This window comes from Chelonoidis abingdonii, chromosome 15, assembly GCF_003597395.2.
Source record: "Chelonoidis abingdonii isolate Lonesome George chromosome 15, CheloAbing_2.0, whole genome shotgun sequence".
In the NCBI taxonomy this organism is placed as follows: Eukaryota; Metazoa; Chordata; order Testudines; family Testudinidae; genus Chelonoidis; species Chelonoidis abingdonii.
The window spans coordinates 19063337-19076569 of NC_133783.1; the positions used below are offsets into that span (position 1 = coordinate 19063337).

Below are 13233 nucleotides of genomic sequence, written 5' to 3' on the forward strand. Positions count from 1 at the left end.
CTGTTTGACACCTTTCCCCACATTATGAATAAACACCACCCTTTGTACCTAGAAGCACTGTACTATTAACCTTTGTCCTGGTGAAAAATTTACCTTTTACTTCTACCTGTGACTTTTGTTTCTTAGTCAGTTTCTAATCTGACTGTATATTGCATCTCATTCCAGTACTCCTGGATTCCTTATAGTCCCTAAAAAAAGATATTGTTAAAGGCTTTATGAAAAGTCTAATGTCAATCAACTTTTCTTCATCCATTATGTAGGTGATCCATAAAATGTGGGAGGAACATTTGGGGGCACAGGTGGGAAGGGAGTGACACCCATCTCTGATCCCAGCTCTGCTCCACCCCCTGTTCAACTCTGCCTTCTCCACTCCCAGGCCAGCTCCACCTCTTGCCCCAGCTTCTCCCCCATCCCCAGTTCTGCCCCAAGCTCCTCTGCTGAGGAAGCCTTGGCTGTGCAATAATGGAGAGGGGGAGGGCATGGACAGATTCCATTAGTGGCAACAGGGGGGCATAACAGGAAAAGTTTGGACCCCACTGCACCATTTTAATTACAATTTGAGCATGTTGACTAGAGGTACAATTTTCTTTTACAGGAACTATAACTGTTAGGGCCTATCATATAGTTTGTTTGTTTTTTTAAAAATAATTTACTGTTTCAGCCAACTTTGCTAGTACTAAAGCTAAACTCAGTGGCCTACATTTTAGGCTCACTTGAAAGCCTTCAATCCTCTGGGCTTAACAACTGGTGACTTTGCTGTTTCATGAGTTTGTTCCAGCACCCTCTCTGTTTTGACATGTCTATTTTGTGACCGTACCTCCTCTTTATTACCTGAAAAAGGGTCACATACCTTTATCCTTTGAAAACTGATGCAAGGAAGTGATTTAGCTCCTTTGTTCTCTCTATGTCCTCAACTGCTCCATGGTACTACAGGAGCCCTTCTGATAGTTTTAGGCTTCTTCCTGACAAGCTGAAATAATCTCACTTGTGTGTGCATTTTACATCTCAGTCTAACGCTATGTTCAAGAGGAATTATCTAGTTTGTGCTATATAACTCAATGGTTGAGTCATCATAGCTGAGTTAAATCATTACTAGCCTGTCCTTTCCTGCTCTAGAAGTGGCTAGCTGGAAAAGTAATTTATGGTGTTGAAAAAAATCAGTTTTAACTTTGCCCTGTGTTGACACGACCAGTTCACAGGCAGTAGCTAGAAAAGCCCGTTATTAGCCTCTGATTAGACCTGTCTCCCTCTCCCCCAACCAGACTCCTTCACTGGGATTATAAGGCGGCTGCTGTTGAATCTGTGCTCCTGGGAGAGAGACTGAACCCCTCCCCCGCGTGGCCCTGTCTCCACCGGCTCTGTTCCGTCCTGGGGGCTACGAAGACAAATGAGCAACCCCGCGAGGCCAGCCGGCCGGCCGCTGAACAGCACAGGGTTCCAGACGCCGGCTCAGACAGGCGGAAGAGCTCTTACCCCCTCGCTCTTACTAGGAACCATCAGAGCCTCCGTAGACTAAAACCGAATGGGACCCAACCCCGCCACAAGAGAACTAAGCGCATGCGCTCGCTATATCAAGAGACCTGAACACAGCGCCTGCGCAACCCACCTAGCGTCGGGGCAGCACCTTGTGCTGCAGCCAATCACGTCTTAGAGGCGTGGCCTGTTCCGGGCCTGGGAGTGGAGTGGGCGGGGCTGAAGAGCTAGGAAGGAAGGAAAGAAGAAGGAGGAGGGGGAGGGGAGTTATTTAGTGCTGGGCTCCGGGGCTGAGGGTCTCGTGGTCGTTGATAGCGAGAGGCGGCAGCTGCCTTGGCCAAGATGGTGTCGTGGATGATTTCCCGAGCAGTTGTGTAAGTGACTCCTGTGGGGACCGTGCTCAGAGTCCAGGTGTTTCCTTTTTTGTGTGCGGAGAGCTCGGCCTGGGGGATGGCTCGGGGGCTGGTGTCCACCGCGACCCTGCCGAGGGCCTTGCGCAGCTGGTGGGGGTGCGGTTCAGCCGTGCGCCTCGGGGGTTGGTGTTAGCGTCTCCTTTGTGGCATCAAGGTGGGATGCGAAGGCCGCCGTGTGCAGCCGAAGCGCCGCCCAGTGGCCCCTCTGCTCCCGGGCCCGTGGCAGCGGATGGCACTTATGGCCTGGTGTCCCCGGTTTGGCCCCTTGCCTGATTGCTGTCACTTGACATTCGTGCGCTGTAATAAATAGATAGTGTGTGGGGGGGTGGGGAACCGAGTCCGGGGGGATGGGCCCCCACGGCTGTGCCTCCAGAGGGCTCCCTGCTCCCGGTGCAATAGCCTGAGCCAGATTCCTGTGCTCTCGGGCAGCCTGCTTTGTTCGTGTACGGGTTTAACCTTTGCCTGTTCTTCCAGCTGCTTAGTAACCCATGGAAACGTTTCTGTCCTTCTCTGGGGGAGAGAATTCCAGTTATTAGGAAGAGATGGGTATTTAGTAATGGGCAATTTGATCACTAGAAACATAGATAGCTGGGTATGTGATGACTGGGAGAAGTGTATGTTGACTTGGGTGCCTGGTGCACACATTGCAGATCTCTCGAGACACCTAGAGAGGCTTGTGTGTAGTGCTGGGAAGGAGCCGGTGGTTGTAGTACATGTAGGTACCAGTGACATAGGGAAGGGTAGGAGAGAGGTCTTGGAGACCAAATTAAAGCTGCTAGGTGTAAGAGGTTGAACACCAGGGTCTCCATGGTAGCATTCTCTGAAATGCTTCCAGTTCCACATGCTGGGCCAGTTAGACAAGCAGAACTGCAGGGTCTTAATGTGTGGATGAGACAATGGTGTAGGGAGGAGGGATCTAGATTTATTAGGAACTGGGGAAACTTTTGGGAAAGGGGGAGCTTATACAGGAAAATTGGGCTCCACCTAAACCAAAACGGAACCAGATTGCTGGTGCTTAAAATTAAAAAGGTACTGTAATAACAAGTTGGGGAGAGACTCAACCATGCCTCTGGCCAATAGGTATCTATAGACTAAAATTCCACTTTGATACTTGTAAAGTCTGAGTGAGTATGAAGTGATGGACAGATGTATAAGCATGGTTCAGGGCTTTTTGAACCTGGTGATATTTTCAACAGTCCTGACTGGGTTTTAAAGTTTATCCTACAATTTAAATATCAGCCATTTTGACTTGTGTGAGGGTACTTAAGTATCAGTGCTTCGAGAGTCCTAGACCATTGTGATTTCAGAGATGGGTAGCTAAACCACTCACCACACTGACTTTGCAGCTAATTTGCATGTAACAACTTGATTGTAGTAGGGAGACTACACAGATGATGGAGTATTTGTTCCAATTGGCACACTTGTGTGACAGGTTGGGGTTTTAGCTACTAATTAGTCTATAACATTACAACTTCAGACTCTGCTAAAAATCATAATTGTGTAAGCTATATCTGGTGAATTTATGGGGACAACTGGTTCACTGACCACAATTGATATATGTACATACTAACTCAAGAGTAGCTTTGTGTGATACCAGAGCTTCTCTTACAATGTGATTGGCTATTCCCCCCCACCCCTCATTAGAGTATGCAATAGGCACGTAGCTTAAACATAATTATTGTATTAAGTAATAGCTATGTTTCCATAATGTGATGCTTTTAATTAAAAAAAAAAAAACACTCACCAAAGAAACTTAAGTGTTTCTAATAAGCATTTTGAACCTTGTGAAATTTAAGTAGTCCCACTACAGTTGTAGAATTTTTAGGAACAACTGTAGCGGGACTACTTAAATTTCACAGGGTTCAAAATGCGTATTAGAAACACTTAAGTTTCTTTGAGTGTGGTGTGTTTTTTGTCACAAGAACAAAATACAAGGGATGCTACTGATCCTGACAAAGGCTACTTTTGGTTATCACAGCATTTTCCTGAGAACCAATCCTATCTGACTACAGTGTTAATGGGATTTGGATATTAGCAACTGTCAAGCTGCATTTAGACAACTGTTTTTGTTTTGTTTTGTTTGGGGGGTGGGGAAATAGACCCCAGTCACAGGCAGGTTTGTTAGGTTGCAACTAAGGAAGGAAGCACTGCAACTTGCCCAGAGAGCTCCAGGAAAGGTCCATCCAACTCCAGTGCTTTCTGCCCTGGCTGCTTTCCTGCAAACCTACCAGTGGCCAGTGACAACCTCCTCTCTCAGGCAATAATGGACTGTGGTGCCCAGTCCTTGCCCAACTGGGGAGCCCCTGGCAGTGTCCCAGTGCTGTGGACTGGGAGGGGAAGCAGCAGGGAGAAGCACTGCAGCCTGGATGCTGGGCCTTTCTACAGGGAGCAGGGGATGCTGGAGGTCTGTAGAGCTGCATGATATCTCTAACTGCGCTGTACAGGCTGTGTTCTACCCTGGCACTGGAGATCTGGGTATAACATATCCCATAGTCCTTCGCCAACTGAAAATAGGTGTTGGAGTAGAGGGTGGGAGGGGTGCTGAATGAGTGTATGGCCATAAAAGATGAGGAAACAAATGGGAAGAAGGGAGATGTGCCGGTGTACTAGCTTTCCTGTGGATGCTCTCATTACCAACAGTAAGATGGCACTAAAGAGGATCAATTCTAAAAGTGAAACATATTAGGCCTTTTATGTATTCAAATAATGACTGCTGTATTGTAACGAAAATGCCAACAGTCTGACCTAAATGGCTTAATAATGTCTGTCCACTTTAGAGAAAATGCTTTTCTCTCATGAAGCTGATATTTTTTTGCTGTTTCTGCTGTAAATTATTTACAGTAATAGTCATGAAGCTGAGGCTGTAAACTTTTTATTTGTTGTAAGGCAATCATTCCCATGTTGTTGAGCTTATTTCTCTGCTGTTGTCTTATCCCTCATTTTGGTTTCTGACAATTGTCCCTGTAACTTAAGCTTTATTTGTTTTGACAAACTTCACTGAACAAAGCCCCAAACTAACTGTTCAGTCTTCATAGCAGATGCTCAAATGAGTCCAGAAAAATCTTTAGTCAGCTTACCCAGTTTGCAAACGGATGTTGTAGTCAAAGATATTGCTAGTCAATGTTTACATCACTGATGGCTAACATAGACTGTGACTGCAAGCATCCGTATTCATGCACCAGTCTTATGTACACATCCTAATGTCAAATGTGTAGCTAAGTATGCAGTCACCTGCTTCCTTTCATTTCAGTTACTGCATTAGGTCACATATAATTAATGCAAAGCAATATAATGTTTGATAAGAACTTCAATGGGTATAAAAGCAGAGTCAGTCATCTCCTGTAGTAGTTTAATGTATTGTTGAAAGCAACAGTCCTAGAATAACCATGGCTGAGAGCCTCAGTTTGTAATTATGACATGTGGCCCATAATGATAAAGCTGGGCATTATGTCTCACAAAATGACTGAATGTTGTACTTGGCGCTTCTCTCATCCAAAGACTTAAAAGTAAATTGGTGCTACAGCAGCCTGTGAAAGAAGCAGGTTGTTAGCCCCACTTCTCAGATTTTTATGGGAAGGAAGGGGAGAACTGAGGCAGTATGTAGTGTGAGTCTGCTCTTTATCTACTCTTCTTGAGAGGCTCAGATAATTTGTCTTTGCTGGGAGAAGGGAAGATGTTTAAAAGTACACGTCTTAGACCCTTCCATGTTCTGCCTGCCCCATTTCCTAGCTGCAAAGCCCTGACAAAGTGGCTATATCCAGTGTCTCAGAAAGGTGGAGGCAGGAGAAGGGATAACTGCATCCAGGAGGGTAAACTAAGGGACTGTGAGGCAAGAGACCAGGTCCTGTGTGGGGCTAGGGGAGTGAAAACTGAAATGGAGTTGAGGAGGGAAGGGAGCTGGAGTGGGAAAGGGGGAAGTAGGTCAGGAGAAGGTATGGAGCATGCTATAAGTAGGGCTTTACCAAATTCATGGTCCATTTGGTGAACTTCATGGTCAGGGGATTTAAAAAATCCTAAATTTCATGATTTCAGCTATTTAAATCTGAAATTTCAGTGTTGTAATTATAGGGGTCCTGGTCACAAAAACAGTTGAGGGTGGGGTGGGGTCACAAGGTTATTGTAGTGGCCATTGCGGTATTGCTAGCTTACTTCTGTGCTGCTGCTGTTGGCAGTGGTGCTGCCTTCAGAACTGGACAGCTGGAGAACAGCAGCTGCAGGTCAGGAGCCCAGCTCTGAAGGCAGTGCAGAAGTAAGGGTTGCAATACCACAGTCCCCCTAAAATAACTTGGTGACTCCCTTTTGCATCAGGACCCTCAATTTGAGAAATGCTAGTCTCCCCAGTGAAACCTGTATAGTATAGGGTAAAAGCACACAAGACCAGATTTGAAGGGAGGAGAGACCGGATTTCATGGTCCATGACACGTTTTTCATGGCCACAAATTTGGTAGGGCCCCAGCTATAAGAGGAAACTTTCAGTTAAATGGTCTCCAGTCTTGGATTCCTTCCTGCTTCTACTACTTTCACCCAACTCCCAGGCTTGCTCTGGCTCCTTGCCCTGATAAATTCCCTTTCTTGCTTCTTGATTTGCTCCTCTGCCCTACCCCCTCCTTCTCCCCCAGCCCTGTTCTGCTGGACCCTGTTTTGTTGGCTTGGAAATGGAATGACACAGTGGGAAAGATAAACATTGGTGCCCCTCAGCCAAACTGTTTATATCAGGGCCTTGCAGAAGTTGAGTTGTCTAGTGTTTGAAAAGGAGAATAATGTAACTGAATTGGGTATGCTGCAGTTCCTATCTATACTATCTACATGAGTCCTGTATATTTTAAATAGACACACAAACAACTCCAGAAACCCTGGTTTTATTCATCCTGAGCAGCCGCCTGGAACAGCTGCCTTCATTGCTGTCACTCCAGGTCTCCAACTGTTGTCCCAACTGCCATAGAACCTTTACCTCCTGGCTGACCTACTGCTCTCTATTTTGGTAGCCAGAAGAGCAGCAGCAGATTCACCTAAAACAGACATCATGCAGCCCTCTGCCGATCTATTATCTGTCAGTGGATTTGCTATATTTGTACTTTGCCCCAAGTGTCTTTAAAACAAAACAAAAACCTAAAATTGTAGTTTCTCTCGACTTCAATTTTAGGAGACTCTTCTTATCTCAGGGTTAGTAAAATTACAGTGATATGTAGTGACTGCCAGGGCTGGAACGAATAAGGTCAGAGCCAGGATTGCAGTACAGAGGCATCTGATAGTTCTGTGCTTCAACTGCTAGACCATGCTTTTGACTAATGTGTGGATACTCTTGAAAAATACTACAAGGGGTTAAAATAACTGGCCCATGTGCTGTCAGTGCTTTGACTAATCCTTCATGAAATATCTGAACTTGTCTACACAAATGCTTTATTATAGGACTGTCAATTAATCACAGTTAACTCATGTGTTTAACTCAAATTAATTGCAATTTAAAAATTTAATTGTGATTAATCCCAGCTTTAATGGCACTGTTAAATAGAATACCAATTGAAGCTTATCTACATCTTCAAATATATTGATTTCAATTACAACACTGAATACAAAGTGCACGGTGCTCACTTTATATTATTTTTTTAATTACAAATATTTACACTGTAAAAATGAGAAACAAAAAAACCAGTATTTTTTCAATTCACCTCATACAAGTACTGTATTGCAATCTGTGTATCATGGAAGTTGAATTTACAAATGTAGAACTATAGTTAAAAAAACAAAACCTGAGAAACAAGTTTTGTTTACATTTGCAGGCAATAATGCTGCTTGCTTTTTGTTTACATCACCTGAAAGTAAGAACAGGCATTCCCATGGCACTGTTGTAGCCAGTGTCACAAGATAGTTATGTGCCAGATGCGCTGAAGATTCATTTTATGTTCATTTTCATGATCTGAGTCACATGCCGAACAAGAAGTAGGACTGAGTGGACTTGTTTCTACATGTTTTGGTGACTTCTGCTGTTGAGAATTTTTTCTGATCTTGAACTATGAATTAAAGCATTCTTTCTCACTTGTAGGGTCTGAGCAATTGTGTATATATACCAGTTACTGAAAGGTAATATATTGTCATAACTTGAAACTAACTTATCTATATACTAGCTGTCAGTTACAGCCTGGTATGGATAAGACGAGACTATTCTATAGCAGCATGTTGGGCACTAATAATAATGTGATGTGTTCTATATAAAGTTTATTTTATTTTAAAAAAATCTGTATTTGTTTTTCTAGTTACACATCATGCTCTTTAGAAGTGAAAGATCTCCGATACATCAGACTTTTTAATGGAGAAAAAGCTGTGATATTGTACATACAACTTAGCCAACTGGGTTGATTGAGTTGGAAGGTCAGATGTGTTGTCAAAAGATCATTTATTGGTCCGTATTAGAACTGAAGATTCTCTTCGCTTCTTGTCACTTATTACTGGAACTCAAAATGACTGTCACAGAAGTCACGGATTTCATTTACTTTGGAGTGCAGAGGGGGAAAGAGAGCTCCTTTCGGCATGTCCCTGCAGCTCTTAGGTGGAGGGGCAAAGGGGCTCCACCTGTACCTGTGGGTGCCACCATTGTGGTTCTCGGCCAATGGGAGCTGTGGAGCCAGTGCATGTGGCGGGAGCAGTGCCTGAAACCCCCCTGGTTGCCCCTCCGCTTAGGAGGTGCAGGGATATGCAGGGTAGGGAGCCTGCCAGTCTTCCCATCTCCCCCAAAGCCCCAGCAGGGGGTTGCATGCTGGGTACCACTTGTCCGCCCTCCCCCCAGTGGGATCCTTGCCCAAGTTTTAGTTAGGGGTATATAGTAAAAGTCATGGACAGATCATGGCTGTGAATTTTTGTTTACTGTCCATAACTTGTACAAAAAAAACCCTGTGACTAAAACATAGCCTTAATCATGACTTATTTCCCCAACCTGGAATATTAAAGGAAGAGAGGAATGGGTAAGTGCAGCAGCCTTTAAACCGTGGAGTTAGTATGCTACCATTAACGCAGTAGACATAGCTTTACCTTTGCCTAGAGACACTATTGGGAATTTTTCTGATAATCGACTTAAGTATAGAAGCTGGTGACAGATGGGTTGTGCCATGTAGTATATTACCTTCCAAAGTAGGATGGTTTTCCACATGGTCTTTTTTTTAAATAAGGGTTTTTCTCAGTCCAATTTTAAATGTGTTATTTGACAAAAACCTGGTAGCTGTTTAACTATTTTGGAGGCATCTGAATGGTTCTGAGGGTAGATAATTCTCAGCTTCTGTCCACAATTCAGATGTGGCTCAGTCTGGCAGTGACACTTAGAACAGTGACTGGTCACTGTATAGGTGAATGATGTTGGTGTCATCCACTGCTTAAAATGTGTGTCCGCTTGACATACATTTTGCACTTGTCTGCATTTAACTGAGGTGACACACTGACTTGCAACTCCATTCCTAGCTTTGCCATCTACAGTACTCTTAATACTGCTTTTAAACAAAATTTGTGGGAAATTGATGTTTGAATAAAAGTTTTGTTAGTGATGATAAAAATACCCAGCATCACGTAATACTTGAAATGTAGCTTGGTTTTGTTTTAAATTATATGTTTAAATAAGTTTTGAAGAGAAGCTTGTACAAACAACTTTGGCTTGATGTTTTCATTGTCTGCCCCAAATAAATGATCTATATTGTTGAGTTGTGTTAAACCTTTGGAAAACATGACTAAGGTTTTTGTTTATCTCCTTGAATTTCCAAAGCCTGGAGCATAATACATCATTTGAACGGCGGATGCATGCTCTAAAGGGAAACAATATGGTCTAGAGATGAGAACAGAAAATTCAGAGACAAAAGACTTGGATTCTATTCACAGTTGTGTGACCTTAAGTGAACTTGTCAGTAACTTGCCTTCTGTATCTCTAAAAATTGGTTATTCTTTCTGTGGAGTGCAGTGCAATTTTTTGGATGTACAGCAAGAAGTGTGAAGTACGGTCCCCCCTCCCACTTGCCCGCCACTCTATATTGCTATCAAGAATATTGGAGCCTGAAATGGATCTAGAATGCTTCAGGTAGCATTAAGGAATAAAAATGGTTTCTCCATACAACACAGGGAGCTAGTAGTTTCATAGAGTAAGGCCAGAAAGGACCATTAGATCAGCCAGTCTGCCCTCGTGTATATCATATGTCCATACCTTTCACCTGGATACCACTATATTAAACCCAAAACATTAAGCTAAACTAAAATATTTCAGTCTTTGGGGTAGTAAACTGCATGCTGCAGGAAGAGAATGGGTGAGAGTAATGGGACCAGTTACTCCTGAGGGAATTCTGTGCCTAAAAATTATGTGCTCACTATTTTAAAATTCTAAAAATCTCATTTGTCAGTTAAATGTGGCTCCATCATGGCAATGGGGAGCACAGGCCACTGGCTGCATTGAGGTGGGAGATTACCCTGAAGCCCCCACCTCCCCCAGTACAGGGACTTGGCAGTGAGGCTACATCTGACCCTGACACAGTGCAGGGGCTGGACCTGCCCCAGAAACACCCTGGGGCTTTCTGCCAGGCACACCAGGTGTTGGATCTCACTGGACTGAACCTGCCCACCAAGTGTGGAGGGGCTGTGTGTGTGTGCGTGCATGTGTGTTGGGGGTAATCCAGGTGTGGAGTGAGAGGTTTCTATGTGGGGCAATCTGGGAGTGGGTTGCTCAGTGAGAAATCTGGAGGCACAGGGGCTCGTTGGGGATCCAGGAGAAGGTGGTTGTGGCACAGCGGGGTTTATGTCTGTATGTGGGGGAGTCTGGATGCTGAGGGAGTGGTGCTTGGGGTGGGGGTCCAAGAGCAGCTGGTTGGGATCAGTGGGTTGGAGGTCTGGGTGTAGGGGGCTTGTTAGAGGAATCCAAGTGTAGGGTGGTGGGGCTTGTCAGTGTGAGGGTTTGTTAGGTTTGCATTAACTGGGGAGCTCCAGCTGCTGCCGAAGGGATGCCACATGCTAGGCTCCCAGTTCCCCTCTTCTCCTCCATCCCCCTCTCGTCACTCCCACATTCCCCTACCCTATTCCACCCCTTCTTCCCTCCCCTGCCTTTTTCCCTCACCCCCACCCTCATTACCCAGCCCCACCGCAGGCACACTCTGTTGCACAGAAACCAGGAAGGGTCCTAGCACACACAAGGGGAGCACGACTGGCGCTAGATCCCAGGAGGCTGCATTCAACTGCAGAGTCACAGACGCAGCCTCCTTCAGCTGGGCAGCTCTGTACTTGCAGAAACGGGGTGGCGGGGAAGTAGCTAATAACACCATGTGCCCCACATGCCTTCCCTCGCCTCGTGTCTGTTGGGGAAGGCAATCTCTCCCCAAAAACTGTGCCCCTGGTTGTCGTCTTCTCCTCCCCGCCGCCCATGGCTTCCCTTTGCTTCACTGCTATTTTCTGCAGGGAAGCACAGGAATTCTGCAGGAGGGTGTGTGTTTTCTGTGGGCGCACAATCACATAGAATCCACCCAGGAGCAGAGCTGATGCTGTAACGTAGTCGTCTGCTCTGCAGCCCAGCACACCTTTTGCTAGGTCAAATGGTATTTTATAGCTTCTGCTTTGCCTGTGTACTCTCGGTGCTACATAGGGAATACTCTGGGGCTGGAAGCATGCTCAGTGCAGTTCCCCATAGCAAACTGAGGGGCTGAAGCATGCTGGGACCAGATGGAGAATGGCTAAAGGCATACTGTGGGGGATGACATTCTTAGTTTATGCTCTTGGTGTATATTCCATACTGCGTGCATTTAAACACAATTTGTGTCTCCCACATTTCAGATGGAAGAATACCAAAAACATTGTTTTGTGTCATGAAAGGGTGTTCCTAGTACAAAACAACACTCATGCATGTTTTGCTATCCAGAATATGCTTAACTGAGGTATGTTTCAAGCTCACAAACACTTCCACACCTGTAGTGGAATAACTTACCTTTTGTAGTCTTATGTGAAGCCAACAACTAATACAGATATGTTTTGGGAACTTAAGGGTCCAAAGCCAAATCTGGTATCCAAATAACTCATGTGCATTTGGGATCTGGATGGCTTTTAATCCCTGATGAGCAAGTCCATAAAAACACAGGTCTCTAAAAGATGTGAATCTGTAACAAATAGCCCCTGTCCTATATGTTTGCCATGGACAAGCTGTTTGATCTTTTAAAGGACAACTGAAACTTGTCATGAAATCCAGAATTTACACTTGCCATGATAGAAACTTCAGATTTTGAAGACTATGAAAAAGAACATGCATGATACACTGCAAAGGGATTGCCAATGATCTTTAAATTAAAAAAAAAAAAAAAAGAAGAATTCTTGTGGCACCTTAGAGACTAACACGTTTATTTGGGCATAAGCTTTCATGGGCTAAAACCCACTTCATCAGATGCATGGAGTGAAGTGGATTTTGGCTCATGAAAGTTTATGCCCAAATAAATGTGTTAGTCTCTAAGGTGCCACAAGTACTCCTTGTTGTTCTTGCTGATCCAAACTAAGGCCTGGTCTACTCTACGCGTTTAAACCGAATTAAGCAGCATTAAACTGATTTAACCCTGCACCTGTCCACACAACAAGGCCCTTTATATTGATATAAAGGGCTCTTTAAACCGGTTTCTGTACTCCTCCCCAACGAGTGGAGTAGCGCTGAAATCGGTATTGCCATGTTGGATTAGGGTTAGTGTGGTCGCAAATCGACGATATTGGCCTCCGGGCGGTATCCCACAGTGCACCATTGTGACCGCTCTGGAAAGCACATCTGAACTCGAATGCACTGGCCGGTAGACAGGAAAAGCCCCGAAACTTTTGAATTTCATTTCCTGTTTGCCCAGCATGGAGCCTGAGCACAGGTGGCGATGCGGTCCCAAATCCAAAAAGAGCTTCACGTGGACCGTACGGAGAATCTGGATCTGATTGCTGTATGGGGAGACAAAATCTGTTCTATCAGGCCTCGTTACAGAAGACTAAATGACAAAGCATTTGAAAAAATCTCAGGCTATGATACAGAGTCCACAGCACAGGTGCTGGTGTGCAAGTGAAACGACAACCAAGAATCAAATGGATGCTCATGGCGGAGGGAGGGGGACTGAGGACTCACTATCGCCACCAGTCTCTGCAATCTCCGAATAAGCATGATTGCCATTGTTGCTGAGCTCGCCAGTGCACTCGAAAGGGTAAAAGAAACATTGTCCGGGGTGTTCAGGGTTTCAGGGTTATGGTCATCAATTGCACCTTCCTCCCCCCCCCCCGAAAGCAAAGCCGGAAAAATAAGTTCTCCGCTTTTTCAAGTGTCACCCTGCCACCCCCCGTACTGTTCTCTGCAGTGCTGGCTAGATGGGTGCTGCAG

General features: G+C 45.0%; 1 protein-coding gene across 1 annotated transcript in view; it reads left to right on the forward strand.

Annotated features, from left to right (window-relative positions):
* The first annotated feature begins 1707 nt into the window (after positions 1-1707).
* REEP3 (receptor accessory protein 3) overlaps positions 1708-13233 on the forward strand; it is a 71278-nt gene continuing 59752 nt past the window's right edge. The window contains exon 1 of the mRNA XM_032776328.2: positions 1708-1847. Within this exon, the coding sequence (XP_032632219.1) occupies positions 1816-1847 (32 nt within the window). The 5' untranslated portion in view covers positions 1708-1815. The remainder of the gene's footprint in view (positions 1848-13233) is intronic.